A 19,035-nucleotide genomic window follows, 5' to 3' on the forward strand; every position below is an offset into this window, starting at 1 on the left:
TATATATATATATATATATATATATATATATATATATATATATATATATATATATAATGTTGGAGTAAAAGCATATGGTCTTTTAAGTTCCATCCAGTTTTATCATATGAAATAATAGTTACTCATTTCAAGAATAAGGTTCTAATCCTTTCTCTGGAAAACTCCATGTTCTCTCATATTTGAGCAGCTTACATAAAAGGAGACATGACCCAGAAAGGCTACAGATCTTTCTAGATCTTGACCATTTCCTTGTCTTAGCTGGAGATCTAATCATATCTCTGTCATCTGCCAAGTATCTGGCCCAGGGGTCACTTTTAATAATGGGTTCTGGATAGAAATTGAAAGGGGGTAAAGGATGGCCACAACAAAGATGAATGTTCAATGGGGGATCAGGAGAGAAGCACAAATCAGAGAGAGACATGTCTGAGCAAACCTCCAGCAGGTGAAGAGTGACGAGAACAAAGGAGACTTTGACCTTCAGGGACCCAATATTGAGTGGCTTTTCATTAGATAAGGCCCTTCCTAGATCAGAAAGTCACAGGGAGCTGTCCTGGCCTGCTCTGAATTGACCCATTAAAAATGAACCCAAGCAGGGGAAAAACAAAGGTTCTAAAAGCAGTGGGGAAAAAAAGGATAGGATTTTCAGCTCCAACTGGGAAACGAAGAAGTAACAGATATAACAATTTCAGCAGGAAGTAGATGAAAATCAATCTTGCATGAGGAGCAAATATAATTGAAAGACTTTACAATGTACCATTCTTTTTAGGTGAATGATGCTCACCAACCATTTGCCGGCTCTAGTAAAAGTAGGACAAAACCTTACAAGGGTCTTACAACACAGCAGGAGAGATTTATGTTAGGCATAAGGAAGAACTTCCCACCTTTCAAGTTTGTTAAATATTCAGAACTGGCAACTGAAGGATCTGTGGACTTTCTATTCCTGGAACTCTTTAAGAATAAACCAGCAATACTCCCAAAGAGATCAAAGAAAGAGAAAGAGTTACTATGTGTACGGAAATATTTAAAGTAGCTCTTTTGTGGTGGCAAAGAATTGGAACCTGAGAAAGAGCACATTGACTGGAGAATGGCTGAACAAATTATAGCATTCGAATATAACAGAACAATACTATACAATGGGAGAGGAAAAAGAGGATTCTTTCAGAGGAATCTGGGAAGACTTGTAGGACTGATAATGGAGAGTGAAGTGAGCAAAGGCAGGAAAATAATTTATACTCTAAATAATGACAATGTTGAAAGACTTAAGAACCCTGATCAACTATTATCCCAAAGGACAGCTATATCTTGACAGAGAGGCGATAGATCCATGCTGCAGAATGAGACACATTTTTTAACATAGATAATATGGGAGTTCGTCTTGACTATGTAAATTTGTAAAGGGATTAGTCAGTGCACATAGTAGGCACTATAATAAATACTGATTCCTCTCTCCCTCTCTCTTCCTCATGTTCAATCGATTGCCATTTTTTAGTTCATCGCTTCATAGATTTAGAGTTTGAAGGAACATTAGAAACCATCTAGATTCTAAAACAATCTCTTCATTTTAAATATGAGGAAACTGAGTTTCCGGGTATTATGATGACTAGGTCCCGGTCAGCTAAATGGCACAGCCAAAAGAGCACTTGGCAGGGACTCAGGATGACCCCGAGTTCAAATTTGTCCTCAGATATTAGATGTATAATCCTGAGAAATTCCCTTAACTTCTGTTTGCCTCAGTTTCCTCAGCTATAATATGATGCTAACAATAGCACCTGCCTCTCAGAGATGTGTAAGATGGTATTTGCAGAGCCCTTTGCTACCTTTTGAGTGCCGTAACCTTTCAGAGCTAGCTATAATCATGACTTGCCCAAGGTTACAGAAGTTCTAAGTAAGAGAGTTGGGACTCAAACTCAACTTTCCTCTCTTACCCTTTCCCTCAGCTATAACCAGAATTCACTGTCACTTCTCATTTGTCCGAACCATGGTAACTGGTCTCTGCTTCTAGCTCCTTCCCTCTTTAACAGACGCTGATGGATAGCTCTGGCTACAACTCCTAAATGCCCAAAGTCATTTCCTCTCTCCGGTCTCCTTCCTTTTCCTTAGTCTCTAAAATGAAGGGGTTGAAATGGCTGGCAGCTAAGGCCATTTTTGACTTCTGGACCTATGACCCTTCCTGGAATTCAAAGATCTGTGGCTCCAACTCTTTCCCCAGAGCCAAACTCCTTTGACTCCTGGGTCTCCTCCTCCTGGAGCTTCACTGACTTCTCTGAGAATGTAGAGACTGCCCTGAGGGCAGCCCCCAGATAACTTGGTGCTCCATCAGCATAAATTAAACAGGATGGTCTTGGCCTTTCTTAGCCTTCACGAAGTAATATTACAAATGGATGTGTCCCAGCATGTCTGGTCAAAACACAGACTTAATTATAGTAAAGGTTAATGCACCAAAAACATTAATAGCATGAAAATAGCAATTAAGGGTGTGAGTAAGGGCAAATATTTTCCTAGCCTAGGAACAAGACAAGAAGCTACTTAGCACATTAGTGACAGCTGAACAGGAGGAGGTCATCGATGGTTTCAAACCTCTCAACAAAGCAGCTGATCACTATCCTGTCTTCCTGGAGAAAGAAAAAACCCATAGAGGAAAAAAATAGTGACAGGGAGAGAAAAGAAGAGAAAGGAAAGGAAGGACTTCCTCATTGGTTTGGAATTGTAGAACTTAAGAATAATTGTTTTGGAGGTCTGGGGGTAATGTCTTTAAAATCTCTTTCATTTTTTCATTCAAGTTGGACTATTTCTTGCCTATTCCTGTGTGAGTTCACCCACTCCAGTGTAACTGAGTAGGAGGTCTTTTCCTAGTGTTTGCCTCAGATGATGGAAGTAAGCTCTGGATATTTGAATTCACTGGATTTGGGGATTGAAGACCTGAGTTCAAATTCTGACTCTGCTACTTAGTACAAGAGTTATCTTGGGTAAGTCACTTAACTGATCTGGGCCTCAGTTTTGTCATCTTTAAAATGGGGAGGAGAGGGATGGAGTTGAACTAGATGTCCTGAAAGGTCCCTTTCAACTCTAAGTACCCAATCTATGTCTATGATCTGCATACACTGAGAGGCTCCATGCCAAATTGGGGAGATTAATTGGATTTGGAGTTAAAAGAACTATATTTGAAACTTGACTCTGTTACTTAAGTCAGTTAACTACTCTTTCTCAACTCATAAAAAAGGGGTTGAATTAGATCCTCTGTAAGAGCCCTGCCAGCCCTAAAATCCTATGATGGTGCCTGGGCCAGTTCCTTAAGTGACCAGTCCAGGAAGATGCTGACCTTTCCCCTTTAAGCTGCTAAAGCCTGTTACTGCTGAGCCACTAGAGGTATCCTAGAGAGTTCCCCTCCATAAGACTCTTGGGGTCTTTATTCCTGTTTTGATTGACAAAACTCTTTTGATTTGAAGTTTTTTAAACATTTTAATTGTGATCTATACATTTTTGTTCGCTGATCAGTTTTGTTTTTATATAGATCATAAAATCATTGATTTTTGATCAAGGAAAGGACCTTCCCTTGCTTTAGAGATCAAGAAAGTGAGGTTCAGATTAGTTAAGAGACTTGCCCAAAGTCAGGTAGGAAATGACAAAGCCAGGATCAAAACCTCTCCCTTTAGACGTCAATCCAGTGTTCTGTGCACTGACTTCATTGTTTGTCTGTTTAAATGGAAGAGCCTCATCACAGTTTAGAGGAGATCCAAGTTTTTCTGAGATTGTGCCAATGGGACACAAGCCCCAGAAAATCCGACCAAGCACTGAATACGGTCCCAGGGATGGATTGCGTGTCCAAGGACCAGCCTTGCTACAATTGGAGTGGACCGCCACCATTTTGATAGCTTCTGCAACTTATGACATGCATTCATGAAGGAAAGGAAAGCATTGGGCGTGCATACAAGGAGAGAACATCTAAGTAGAGACATTTCAAATTGTTATGACTAATTAGCAAAAAAGACATGACTTGGATATAGAAATTCTGCATTTGGGTTTTATCACTTACTAGCCTTTAGGTAATTCACGTAAATGGCTCTAAGCCTAGATTTTCTGACCTGTGAAATTGTGACAATGACATTTGCACTACTTACCTCACAGGGACTTCAACTGGTTTTACTATTTTATACTGATTTGAACTAGTTTAAACTGGTTTGTACTGGTATGAATTAGTTTTGACTGGTTTATACTTGTCTGAACTCACTTATGCTGGTTTTAATTGGTTTTAGCTATTTTTGGGGAGAGTGACTTGGTTTTGACTGATTTGAACTGGTTTATACTGGTTTGAACTAGTTGTTACTAGTTTTGAATGGTTTGAACTGTTTTTGTAGGCATGAACTGGTTTATACTGGTTCAAACTATTTTTTATTGATTTATACTGTCTTTTCCTGATTTATACTGGTTTTGAGTGGTTTGGTTTGAACTAGTTTTTTTTTTTTACTGGTATGAATTGGTTTATAATGGTTTAGACAGGTTTTTAATGGATTGTATTGGTTTGAACTGTTTTTTACTGATTTATACTGGGTTTGCCTGTTGTGAATTGGTTGGTACTGGTTTGAATGGGCTTGTATTGGTTGGAATGAGTTTTTACTGGCTTGAACTGGTTTTGACTGGTTTATATTGGTTTTGCCTTGTTTTGACTGGTTTCTGTTGGTTTGGACTGGTTTTAGCTGATTTATACTGGTTTATATTGGTTTGAACTGATTTAAACTGGTTTCGATTAATTTATATTGGTTTGGATTGCTTTTTTGGTAATGTTTATACTGGTATTGACTGATTTATACTGGTTTGGACTTGTTTGAACTGTTGTTGATTGTTTTTGACTGGTTTGAATTGGTTTTGACTAGTTGAACCTTGTTTGGTTCTGCTCATTTCATTTTGTATCAGTTCATGTAAATTTCTAGATTTTTCAAAAATCATCCTGCTCGTCATTTCTTACAGTATAATAGGCTTCCATAATAATTAGATACTACAACTGATTTATACCGATTTTGACTGACTTTTTAGTTTGAATTGGTTTGCACTAGTATGCACTGGTTTTGACTGTTTTAAACTTGTCTTTACTGATTTTACTGATTTGGACTCAGAGATCGCATAGTCCAAACATTGCTTAAACAGGAATCCCCTATTACAACATCCCTACCAACTTGTGATCCAACTTTCACTTGAAGATCTCTAGACAGAGGTACACTGGAACCAGCTTCTTTTGCTCTTAGGAGCTGATGTGTTAAATTTTCAGTGCAATAATTTATACCTCAGAAATCAGGAAACACTTATTTGTTGATTGTTTAGACTTAAGAAAGCAGAGGAGAAAATGTTAATAGTATAGGTAACACTTAAAAGTGTGTGATGAGTACTTTTATTTTTCACTAGAAAACCAGTTATTAAATATTTACTAATCATCTCTAGGAATGGGGAGTTCACTACCCTTCTTCCTCCTTCTCCAGGAAACTCATTGCAGTTTTGGAATCTTTGAATTACTGACATGTTCTTTATTATGCCAAGCTGACACCTCTCTCTCTGTAACTTCCTCCAACTGCTCATATTTCTGCCCTCTGAGATCAAACAGAGCAAGTGGAATCCCTCTTCCACACGACAGACCTTCCTCCCCTTGTTCTTTCCCCAGAAGCCCCAGGTCCCACCCTGCCATTGTGAAGTTTGGTTCTCAACAGACTGGGGGAATAATACTGCTCACTACTTCTTTGATAGAAATACTTCCTGCCTCATCAGTCATTAACTCTAAGGGAATCTGGAAACATACTGGGCATCACAATGCTAGAGCAGCTATAACCCAAGGAACTCTAAGCACTGGCCACCTTGTTGTTATCATTGAGAGTCTGGGCACAACATGAACAGAAATAAATGCTGGTCAGTTGTCTGAGGCATTATGCTATAGCACTGGATTTGAAATCATATGGACAAAGATCAAATCCAGCTCCTGCCACCATGTCATTCTAGGCATCCTTAAAAGTTTCTAAGTTATAAAGTGAAGTGGATAGGCCAAGTCAACTCTAAACTCTTTGATCTTGGTCTTATAATTCTAAAAGACCATGAATGATCCACTCCAATTTAAAGAGAATAACCTGAGGATTTAAGAAACTGGGGGTCATTGGAGAGCTAAGTTCTAAACATAAGGGTTTTTTAAATTTCTTTCTATCCAGATGGCCCACTCAAGACCCAGCCTAGAGCCCTCTGTTCTTAGAATCAAATTTCCTTTCCAGAACAGCATAGCATATCTGAGTCCCTAAGACAACTCTAGCCCAATCAGGACATCTATGAGTTACCAGACCTTTATTAAACAGGCATTGGTCACCACTTGCTTTGGGTCGACAATGTCTACCAGGGGTTCTCTCATGGCGACGTCCCGGATACAGGTCATGTCAAAGCCGTACACGTTCTCCCACCCTGTTGGAGCAGAAAGAGGTATCAGAGGTCAGGTAGGCTGACAGCACAATTAGGAGTTTGACTTAATTTTCCCAACTAGCCAAAAATGTAAGCAGAATATATGTTGCTACTCTAGGTAATCCAGAGAAGATATAGAATTTCCTATTTTAATCAGTAGTCAACAAGCATTTATTAGCCACATACTATATGCCAGGAAGCAGACTGAGGAACCAGAAGGTTAGAATATGTGAGGGAACACTAATATGTACATATAAATTCCTAAAATGAAGGCAAGGGTTGGGGTAGAGAGGAAGATTGAGCCACCAATTGAAAAGAGAAGGAAAACATCTTTGGGATCAGTAAATATTAGCCTCTGGGATCTGGACTGGGCAATATATTTTGATATCATGAACCTCAAAGGAGGAGAGGTTGATCAATGATGGCAGTAGTAGAACAATATGAAAAAAGCAATAGGAAAATGAAATCACTGAGAGAAAGTATAAAGAGAAGGCGGCCCAGGACAGAGCTTTTGCTGGTACCCACATGAAAGGTGTTGGAGAATAGATGCTGATCCAATAACAGACTGAGAAGTTATGTATATATATACATAGAATATATGTAGAAAGGGAATCTGGAGAGACCAATGTCACAGAAACCAAAGGAGGAGACTGTATCCAGAAGGAAGGAACAGTTCACAAAGTGAAAAGCTATACAGTGGTTAAACTGGATGAAAACGGAAAATTAAACTTAGATGGTATGAAGTCATTTTGGGGTAATCTTGAGAAAACAATTTCATTTGAGTGGTGGGTCCAGAAGCCAGATTGCAAGGGGTTGCGAAGAGAGTGGGAGGTGAAGAAATGAAAGCAGCAAGTTTAGATGACTTTTTTTTAAGTTTGGCAATGAAAGGAGGAAACAATACACTATGACAGTCTGAAGAAATGATGGGCCCAAGTGAAGGTTATTTTAAGGCTGAAGGAGACCTGAAATATTTTTAGGGAGCAGATGACTGTGGATCACAAACTGGCAAATGACGAGAAATTGAAGATGTGTGAGTGAGTGTGTGTGTGCAAGACGGACAGACAGACAGAGAAAAACAGAGGAGCGAGGAAGAGAGAGGCATAGATAGAGAGACAGAGAGACAAACAGAGACAGAGAGACAGAGACAGAGCCAGAGAGACAGACAGAGACAGAGAGAGAAAGAGATGGAATGATAAGAAGGAAAGGTCCCAAAGAATACAGGAAGGTGTGGGATCAAGGGTACAAGTAGAGACATTGCCCTTGATGAGAAGGACCACCTTTCTGCTTGAGGCTAGAACAAAAGAAAGAAAATAGGAAGTGACATAGAAGGGTTTTAAGATGTACATTAGGAAAGAAAAGAGAGTTCACCATAAAGGAGAGAAGTCCTCTTCTTAAAGTAATGGGGGAGGAGGGGAAATGATAGAGACCTTAAGAGAAGATGAAGTCTGGAAAAGCAACAGAAGGAAATATATTAGAAAGAGTTGTCATGAAACAGTGACAGTCCAGTTTAGATTAGATAAATGATTTTATAGTGAACCTATTTGGCACAGTTTTGTGAGTTCCTCTTCATCAGAATCCAGCATCATAAAAAGCCCAAGTTTTGACAAAGTGGGAATAGCAATTGGAGAAGAGTCCAAGGAATTCAAGTAAAAAGGTCAAAGTATAGTCAACTAGTTAAAAACAGGGTTAAAACTGAAAAAAAAGAAAGTTAGGCAAGAGTAGAAGGCAGATGACTAGGAGGGGAGTGAGAGGGAGAGCAACTAGAATTAAATATCAGGAGAAAGGTTTCATCTTAGATTAAGTCTCATCTTCTTTCAGAAGTCTTTCCCATTCTCCCCAAATGCTAGTCCCATCCCTCCATTGATTATCTCCAATTTATCCTGTATATATCTTGTCTATATGTGACTTTTGGCATGTTGTTTCCCCCATTAGGCTGTGAACTTCTGTCTTTTTCCTTTTTTAAGGCAAATTCTTACAGCACTTAATATACATAAGTTGACTAACTTACTAATTAAATGTGACAGAGGAAGAAATGGAAGTTTGTAAGGAGATTATATAAGGACATGAGAAGATTACAAACTAAGAGAGGAATTTTAGAGCTCTGGGCCAGGAAGGGAACACAATTATAATAAATTGTAATATTTGAAAGGCATGATAAATTGTGCTATGAGGGATGATGAACAGATGATTTCAGAAAGAACTAGAAAGACCTACATGAACTGATGCAGAGTGAAATAAGCAGAACCAGGAGAACATTGTACACAGGAGAACATTATAACTGCAATATTGTATAATAATCAAATGTGATAGACTTTACTACTAAAAGCAATACAATGATCCAGGACAATTCTGAGGGACTTATGAAAAAGAATGTTATACACCTCCAGAGAAAGAACTGTTGGATTAGGAATGCAGATGAAAACATATGATTTATCACTTGTTTATTTGGATATATGTTTTGAGGTTTGGATTTTATAAGATTATTCACTTACAAAAATGAAAAATATGGAAATATGCTTTGCATAATAATAAATTTATAAAACTGAAAAAAAATTTAAAATTAAAAAACAAAAACAAAATAAAAGCATGACTTGATTATGGATAACCAAAAAGAAGTGAAATAGAGGTCATGGGATCTGAGAAGATCAATGAACTAAGAAGCCAGAGTTTTCAAGAGATCATTAGCATGTATATATTGAATCCTTATGCTACATTCTTCTTCTTCTGCAAAAAAATACTCCTACCTAGAATGATCCACCACCACCCCTGTCCCCACTAGTCTTCAGTCTCTCCCTAACGACCAGTTCTTTTACTGTTGCTTTTAAACACCAAGTCTACCCCAATCTTTTTTAAAAATTCCTTTTAGATCCTATCAACCATTAAAGTTATTTTGCTCTGTGCTCTAGCTCTTTTCTACTTGTCAGTCAAACCCCTAGAAAAAGATGTTAGTTCTTACTGCCTCCACTTCCTTTTTTCTCATACTTTTCTACTCTGCCTTCTAGCTACCATCTTTGTCACTCAATCTCTTAAATTCTAAATCTAATGACCTTTTGTAACATGTATGTATATATGCTGTCTCCTTTTCCTGTATCAATATCTAATATAACTTCCAAAAGGTATATTAGCAGGGCAGCAAAGTGGTTCAGTGGATTGAGAGCCAGGACTAAAGACAGGAAGTTCTGGGTTCAAATTTCGCCTCAAAGTCTTCCTAAATACAGGCAAGACACTTAATCCCTTACCTGTAGCTTCCAAGTTTCTTCTAAATCTAAATAGACAGCATTAGAAGTCTGAGTTCCCAGATTCACAGAATTTCTAAGACTTTTAGTAAACATCTCCTTTCAGACCACGGAAGACCTTAGGCCATGGGAAGGAAAGAAATGAATGAAGAGTAGGATAGAATTTTATAGTTTTGCACAGGGTATGCCTTGTCAGCAGATTTTCTTTTTTCTTTCTTTTTTTTTTCAGGAGAAAAAGAAAAGGATGGAGAGCGAGACCAGATGTTTGCTATAGTGTCATAAGCCTTTGGTGCTCAGCGGGTTGAATGAGACACCATGTAGAAAAGAGACTACAGTCCATTGAGCAGACTGGTTAAGCCAGAGTCAGCTTTATTTCAAAATTAGGAGAGAAGTCTAAAAGCAAAGGAAGTTCCCAAACTCCTCATCTGCCAGGAAGATCCATTCTCTCTACTGGTCAGAAGCAGGAAGACAAATTGCTGTTATGTGGTCTATTTCTCCATGGTCAATATTTCTACAATATATATTTATATCATGAACTCTCCTAACATCCCTTATTCTTCCCAGAATCTTCATTCTCTTAGTAAGCAGCTTCCCTGTCAACTTAACTTCTAAGAAAGGGAATTGAAATGCCTTGTTCTATCATCCTACCTCCTTAATTTAATTTTTTTTAAAATTCCTTCCTTAGCTGAGTCTTGTGCCCACTGAAATTTGTTTATCATCCCGCCCTTAACAAATCTCACAACTTCTGATACAGAGCCTTATAGTATATAAATCTCCACTGATGACAGAAACTAGTTTTGGGTTTTTTTTTAAAACTCTTACCTTCTGTCTTAGAATCAATATTAAGCATTAGTTCTAAGGCAGAAGAAAGGCAAGAACAGAACAATTGGAGTTGTGACTTTCCCAGTGTCTCATAACTAGAATTGTTTCAGGCCATATTCGAACCCAGCACCTCCAGGCCTAACTTCTCTATCCACTAAACCACTTGGCTGCCCCTAGAAACTAGTTTTGAAAAAAGCTTTTATGTTATTATCATCCCTTTTGTGGCTCCATCTTGTCATTCATAGGCACTACAGCTAAGGGTTCAGATCCCAGTCCATCTACATTTCTCATCCTACTTTACTCTTGTTTATATCCTTTAATAGATCCTCCATGAAGGATCTATCCATCATGAAGAAGTCCTTTAGGTCCTTGTTGACTTCTTTTTCTTGGTTCTTGGTATGACCAAGAGTTCTTTTCCAATTGTGCAGTTCCTATATACTGTGTTTTTTTTTCTGTTTTAAAATCAATACTGTGTATTGGTTCCAAGGCAGAAGAGTGGCAAGGGTGAGGCAATGGGGTTAAGTGACTTGCCCAGGGTCACACAGCTAGGAAGCATCTGAGGCTAGATTTGAACCAAAAGACCTCCCTTCTCTAAGCCTGGCTCTCAATCCACCCAGCTACCTCGCTTGTCCCATCACCCCAGATACTATTTTTATATCATGTGTTGCCTTCATGTCATCATTGACAACACAGTCCAGCTTACACATCTACAATATGTACCTTGTGTTCAGAGGTATGCTCAAGCCAGCTCATACAAGCTCAGAAGAACTAAGTTTTCAGAGTAAGCATTTACACCTTAGAAATCAGCAAATGGTATAAATTAGGATTTAATTTATTGTTTTGTTATTTGTCTAGTTGGAGAACATGTTAATAATGCAAGATAAAACTTAAAAGGCTGTCATGTAGGGGGCAGATAGGTCATGGTTCAAATCTTGCCTGAAATACTTCCTAGCTCTGTGACCCTGGGCAAGTCACTTAACCCACCTGGTGTATTTATCACTTTTCTGCCTTGAAACCAATGCACAGTATTGATTCTAAGACAGAAGGCAAATGTTTTAAAATAATTAAATTTTAAATTTAAATTTTTAAGTGTGTCATGTATGCATTTTTTTCAGAGAGCCAAACATTTGTTGGTATACCGCTGCTTGTATAGTCCTTTGCCAATGAATGTTAAATAAAATTTTCAATTCTTCAAAGATCTTTTATTTCATTTTTGACTTTGTGAGTGATTGTAGCTTAAAAAGAATCCATCTCCGTATAATCATCCCTCTAGTGATGAACCTTTCTAGACTTGGTTAAGGTTTATTTTTGGAAAACAGATACACAGTTCCATACTCGAAGCTTTGCCAGCTGGGTAGGAGCTGCTAGAGTTGGTGCTTTACCATCAGAGCCTTTGAGAGCCCAAAGTCATCTCCAAGCCATGTGAAGGTATCAAAGGAGGACTTGAGTAGGGGTCTGCTTTCAAAATAGCAATTAGAGAGAAATCACAACTGATTTTGTGGCAGAGATCCTGGGCTGAGGATACCATGTTGAAAAGCTAATTCAGGAGAATGAATTTAAATTTGTTTCTATAACTGATGCAATTTTCAAGAAGAGATTGAATGAGCCACATGGTCCATGCCCCTGAACTGCTATTTGGGTTGTTAACTCCTGATCCTACACTATATAAACTGAAGCCCAGTCTGATTTCTCTTTACCCATCATCCTACATATGAACTAACAAATATCCATTAACCCAATCCTCTAAAATCCTCTCAAGATCCACCTCAGCTATCACATCCTTGATGAAGCTGGATCAGTCTAGTCTCCATCCTCTGATCTCATAGCACTCTGTATTTCTTTTAGGCACTTCCATGAAATTCCTATTTATCCTGTATCCAGCTTGCTTGTCTGTATCTCCTTGGAGGTTGTCTCTCCCATTAGATTGTAAGCTCCTTGAAGGTAGGGACTGTCTTTTGCCTCTTTATGTGTCCCCAACACTTAGATCAGTGCTTGGCACATTGTAAGTGCTTAATAAATGGTTATTGATTGATATAGTCATTTGTATTGTTATTTGTGTCTGCCACATTATTCAGCCTCATCCCAGGCTAGATTATATGCTGCTTGAGGTCTGGGATCCAGTCTGCTTTCTTTCTGTATCATTCCTGACCCACATATAATCTTGCACATAATCGGCATGATTCATTTTTTTTTATGAAGTGAAATTCATTAGACTGAATTTGCCTTGAAACCCATTGAAAGTGATTTGTTATAGAATTATATGCTCAATGTGGCATGTACTCAGTAAATATCTGATGAATGAATGAACAAAACATCAGAATGACTGTCTTACAGCATTGTCACCCACAACACAGATTCCTCTCCACCCGGAAGCCCTAACAATGGCTTCGAAGAGAGGCACCAGTGTCATTTGCTTTTATATATTGGGTCAATATTTATTATTCAACTGCTTATGTGTTATCTTATTTCACCGTGTCTGTCTTAGAGCTAATCAATATCTATGTGACCTTAGGCAAGTCCCTTTACCTCAATTTCCTCTTCTGTAAAATAGAGACTGAATTAGAAAAAAACTCCAAAACTTTAAGGGCCCCTCTAGTTCTAAAATCTATGAGGTCAATGTCCCCAGTGACATATTTACTCTCTAGAGTAGCCTTTTGCCAGCACAGTGTCCTTTACCAGGAGACATTATGTGGCAAGGGAAAGAATAATGGATTTGGAATCAAAAGACCTGGGTTCAAATTCCAATGCCAACCTTTATTATCTATTTCAGAGTGGGCAACCAAATAACCCTTTAGTGATTTTCTCATACCAACCCAGTGATGCAAATAGGGCAAGTGTCCTCATATAACAGGTGAGGAAATTGAGATTCAAAAAGTATAACTAATTTCCTCAGAGTCATAGAGCTAGTAAGTGACAGAGGGACTCAAAGCTGGCTTGGTGGATGTCACAATAGGATCTGCCATACATCAGTGATTTATAGGACACATGTCGTGCAGGGGTCTGAGAAACAGGGAGAGTATGGGGGGAGTGGCCATAGGGTACTTGATACATACACGAGATTTCCCCTGGAGTTTCCATGGGTTCTATGATGCATACATAAACCAGGGGTTTCTAGGGAGTCTACACACAAACATGGCCTAGATGGAGAAAGGAGAGAAGGGAGGGGAAATGTGTCTAGGAACCTTCTGATTTATGTCCCCAGAGCTTTGCTGAATGGGGTCTCAGGCTCTGCCTCCTACAAGTGGACTCCAAGACCAATGCTCATTTCATGACCTCAGTTACAAATGATTGGTGCTTAGGCTATTTGTGAGGGGAAGCCAGATTGATACTACTTCTATTTGACTAAGCATTTCATACCTGTTTCAAGATAGCCATGGTAAATAAAGAACCAACTTCAGAGGGAAGAAGATCTGGGCTCAAGTCTCATCTCTGATTCATAATGACTGTGTGACTCTGGACAAGTCATTTGACCTTTCAATACTCCAGAGAGTTCACTCTGACTATGTATTGTAGGGAGAATGCTACCACGTGTGAGTAGAAGGAGCTTCTTCACTCAGAAGTTCCTTACATCAATGAAATCACAAATCCAGCCCCTATTCCTCATCCCAGAAGTGAATTTCAGTCATTTTCCAGGGTTCAATTATAATTAGGTGAGTTATTTGCCTCAGGGAACTATCTAGGCAACCTTTACTTCATAATTTTATTCTAAAAAGAGGAAATCAGGACTTCCCAGTGCTTTACAAAAAGCATCCACCTTACCCATTAGAACCCCCATTTCAGACCCCCAGAGTAATGTCTAAAACTTCACCCAATATGATGATGGTGGTGATGAAGAAGACCCAAAAGAGAGGTGTGAGATACGTAAAGTGTCAGACTTTCAATAGAAGAGTTAAAATAGCCCAGAATTCCATATCAGGAGTTTGAGGCATTCTAGCCTCTCCCTTAAAAAGCCAGTGGTTTTCAGTGCTGGGTCTAGAAAGTGGACACTATCGAATCCCCACAGCAGGAGACATGAAAGTCAATCACTATATCAGTAAGCATTATGAAGCACCTACTATACGCCAGGAATTATTGTGGTTACTATTGTGAGGAAGATTAGTTAGTAATTAAGTATTAAGGTTGACCTAGCAGGAAGGACTGGAGGCTGGAGCATTCCAAGATGGAATGAAGGAGCAGGAAGGAGGTGCTTGTGCCCTGAGAGAGACTCCATTAGGGGTTGGCAAAAATTGTGGCTAGCCCTGGGAGATCTCAGCCTGCATCCTGATTTCCCTGGGATCCTGTGTGGTGGTGACATCTAGCAAGGGGACAAGAACGTACAGAGTTGCACCCAAGTGGAGGAGAAGTTTGGGATCTGGTGGACAGCATCTCAAGCACGCTCTCTCTACTTGGATACCTTGGCTTTTGACATCCTGAGATCACTGGTGGATTACTGTGAGATACCCCAAAGCCACCCTCAGCCCTTATCTGTGCTGCTCAAGCCTGGCAGGACGAGATCTGAAGCAGCCACCCAGAGACTCCATTACTGCTCCTTTAGGCTCTGCCTGCTAGATCACTAAGATTAGAGTAGAGAAGTCCTCCCCTTGCCCTGTGGTTTTGTCATTAGGTTTTAAGTATAGAAATCTCTTTCCCACCTTTTAGTTAAACATAATTAAACCTGTTGAAATCTTTTACTTGCCTGCTGGTTTCTAGACTCTGGCCTAGGGAGAGCTGGGTGACAGTTAAAACCAACTGCCATTCCTGTGTTAATCTAGTGAACTCTGGTCTCCTATCCTGGTCCAGTCTCTCCTACAACCCAGGGTGTGTACCCACAACTATTTAGATTTATTGTAACATCTCTGGTGCCTCCATATATATTTTTCACAGAACTGGAGATAAAAAGCCAAAAATTAAATAATTCTTGCCTTTAAGGAGTTGAAATTCAATTTGGGGAAATAGCAAGTACATATATAAATAAACAAACAGTATATAGAAAATCATTTTGAGCAGGGAGGCACTAGCATCTGCGCCGATCAGGAATTTTGCCATGTAGAACACGGAGCTAGAGCTGATCTTTGAACTCAGAGAAGGATTCTAAGAGACAGAAGTGAGGAGGAAATATATTCGGTTTGGGAGGTTGTACAAAAGCCTGCAAGAGTTAGTTAAGTAGGCCAGTTTGAGGAAAATACATATATTATTAAAAATTAATATATAACAAGTTTGGAAAAGTATTCTGGAGCCAAACTATGAAGGATGTTGAATAACAAAGGAGTTTGTATTTTATTCAAGTGGAATTAAGGAGCCATTGAAACTATGTGTCTAAAGATTGCCGTTGACAAGTATCTCCACAAAGTATCTGCCAAACACCTAAGTCACATACCATCTCATGAAAGAAAGTATATGATCCAGCTGTATGCAAGGAATTTGGGGAAGCTATAGACTTTTTTTTTTAAAGAAACCCTCACCTTTCAACTTAGAATCAATACTGCGTATTGGTTCCAAGGCAGAAGAGCGGTAAGGGCTAGGCAATGGAGGTTAAGTGACTTGCCCAGGGTCACACAGCTAGGAAGTGTCCAAGGCCATATTTGAACCCAGGACCTCCCATCTCTGTGCCTGGCTCTTAATCCACTGAGCCACCCAGCTGCCCCTGAAGCTATAGATTTTTGCAGACTTTGGTGGCTACTCTTAGAAGTTTAAAATGAACTATTCTTACATCTCTAAATTTCACAACCATATCACTCATGAATAAATGGTTGAGAAGAACCAAAAATAGAAAGGCAAAAAGAATCAACCTAGCCTGAATCCTCTGCCCTTAGCTAAAAGTATTTGAGACTAGAAATGTAAAACAGGCCTAGAAGGACTCATTTGCCAGTATTGGTTTTTATAGTTTTTATTCTGAATTTAAACACCAATAAAGAGTATTTTCATACATAGTAGACTACAAAAAGGGAATTTTATATGAAACCATGAATTTCTATTTCACACTGCTTGCTTAAGATGTTCCTATCTAAGCTGTCCTACTTCCTTCTTTTCTCTTCTGTGTATTTTTTAAAGGCAAAATCATCCAATTTTTTGATGCCATTATTATTAAGTTGGAGTTAGGCACGTGGCCTGTACGTATAATGTTCCCAGGAATGACATCATAGATTTCATTCTATACCTGATAATGTTTGGGCTTATTGACTTGTATTTTAGAGCTCTAGAAGATGGCAAAGTTATGAAGACTCACCACCAATATATGTCACTTGGTTTAAAGATTAGAGGAAGGAGAGGATATCAATTAAGAATATCTCAAAAAGAAAGAAACTAGATATGATGCTAGAATTTACTGTTAGGAACTCTAACTAGAGGTAGAATGCTACTAAGAAACATTAGTGTCTAAGAAAAACATAAGAAAACTGAGTGATGGAGAATTCCTGGCAGTAGTTGAAAGACTGGCTCATCTGCTTGCCAAAGAGCGGTCCTGGTGATAGTTGGGTCCCTACTGCAGTCAGGGGAGACAAACTCCCTGATAACCAAGAATACAGGAGTAATGGAAAAACTGAAGAAACTGGTTCCATGAAGGTTCTATCCACTAGATACAGATGGATAACCAGTGAGTGATGATGTACATGAAAAGCCTTTTGAAATCAGTCTGGGTCTCAGAATATGATAAGACCTTATCTAGAGAGAGAAGAAACTTCAGAAGTCCTTTAGTCCAATCCTTTCATTTTATAAACAAGGAAACTGAGGCTGAAGAAGGTTAAATGATAATCTACCTGCAGTGGATTTGGAGAATGTCAATAAAGAAAGTACTGTAGGTCCCATGCCAAGTTTATTATGATACTAACTGGTGAATAATGATGTACTACATCTTTATATGTCACCTGTTTATTTCATTTACTATGTGTAACTTTGCTATGGATTGTTATGTATTTCTCTTTTGATATGACCACCAGTTGGTCTTCAGCATGCCCTATATTTACACATCTGGTACAATTTGGAGGGATGATTTTTTTTTACTTGGGGGGTAGTCATAATGACACCTATGCTTCCCAATGTCCTATGCAAAATGTACAGCCTTTCCAATCAGAATCTACATTATATGGAGCTCCAAGCCTGAGAATTTAGCTTCATGGCAAGAGCCCAAGACTTTGAGTGCTCATAGGCCACTGTGGCAGTTTCAGGGTATGTTGTCACAGGGAAGAGAGAGGGAAAGAAAGAAGAAAAGTGGGACTGTGTCAGGGAAAAGGAAGGGTCACAGAGCTGACTAAAGGGGCAGATTGTGATTTATTTATGAACGGGAAGCCAGCAGAGCTGTCAAGATATTGCATTTTTCCCCCCAGATGCATGTGAGAACCTGGGTAAAGGGTATTATTCTAGAGAAGCAGAGAATGAGAATGCCATCATTCAGGGGAATGGTTACTGACAATCTTTCTAATGTTTGTTTCATTCCTTCCCTGTTCCAATGAAATGTTCTTACTGATTCTATGATGAAATTTTCCTAGGTTTCTCTTATCCCAGTAATCATTGAATATTTAGAGCTGAATTAATTTTAGAAGTCCCTAGCTTCTCACTGGCTTGGAGCTTACACATTACCAAAAAATATACCCCATAAACTTGAACCCAAGTCCATGACAATATGATAATAAGGCATACATTCATTATATATTCAAAAATAAAGATATGCTATTTCTACTACCAAAAAAGGAAGGGTCATTTTATCAGGCTTTCCCAGCCTACACAGAGCTAATTGACATCAAGATTGTTTTAAAGAGTGGAAATGAAAAAGAATAGCATCTTTAAGAATCTGGCAACATCCCAATGATATCACCGGAATATTACAAAACAAAGCCAGAAAATCATGAGTCCAGAAATTCATTGTTAGTGACTATGAGAACATTTGGGACCTCCCATCTCCAAAGATTTTTTTGCTATCTGCTACTAAGTCTCTGCTCCAATTCTGCTCCAATTCATTTTTCATCATTTGTATCCATTCATTTGCTTTTTTGTTCACAGTTATCCATTCATTCACTCACTCATTTACCCTTTTATTTTTTCATTCATTCAAGATGCATTTATGTAGATTCCAACAACGTATGAGCAACATATTTAAAAAAAACAACTCTTCAATGATTTTTCTTCCACAGTAGTGAGGAAAGCAATTCAAATAGAGAGAGCCTGAAAGTCTTAAAGGTAAGTCTCTTCTCAATTTCAAACTCCTGTTAGATCCTGCCTAAAGACCGAAGAATAGACATATTAAAACCTGAACTCTTGAAGTAAGAATGCATACTCTTTTAGCAATTCCCTACATTAATTAATGCAATCAGTTGCTGGGAATAGGAAAGGCCATTTTCGTAGTACAAGAGGTTCTGGCCTGACCCATCAAAGAAGCTCAATAAGTAGAAAACAAACAAAAACCCAACACTGATCAAAAAAGATTACTTACAGTGAATTTTGAAGTCCTTGTACTGTCTGTCTTCAATTGCTACCATGTACAAAGCTGCCCGGTCTGGAAACATAAGCCCTCCAGGTTTCTGTTGATGAATTGTGGGGAAATGGATCTCGTAATCTATTCACCTGACAAAGACATCAC

The 19,035-nt window shown here is 38.7% G+C and overlaps 1 protein-coding gene across 1 annotated transcript in view; it reads right to left on the reverse strand.

Annotated features, from left to right (window-relative positions):
• Positions 1 to 19,035, reverse strand: part of PRMT8 (protein arginine methyltransferase 8) — a 161,583-nt gene that overhangs the window by 21,114 nt on the left and 121,434 nt on the right. The window contains exons 6-7 of the mRNA XM_044679091.1: positions 18,889 to 18,976; positions 6,309 to 6,429 (exon numbers count right to left, since the gene is read on the reverse strand). Coding sequence (XP_044535026.1) covers positions 6,309 to 6,429; positions 18,889 to 18,976 — 209 coding nt within the window. The remainder of the gene's footprint in view (positions 1 to 6,308; positions 6,430 to 18,888; positions 18,977 to 19,035) is intronic.

This window comes from Gracilinanus agilis, chromosome 5, assembly GCF_016433145.1.
Source record: "Gracilinanus agilis isolate LMUSP501 chromosome 5, AgileGrace, whole genome shotgun sequence".
Classification (NCBI taxonomy): domain Eukaryota; kingdom Metazoa; phylum Chordata; class Mammalia; order Didelphimorphia; family Didelphidae; genus Gracilinanus; species Gracilinanus agilis.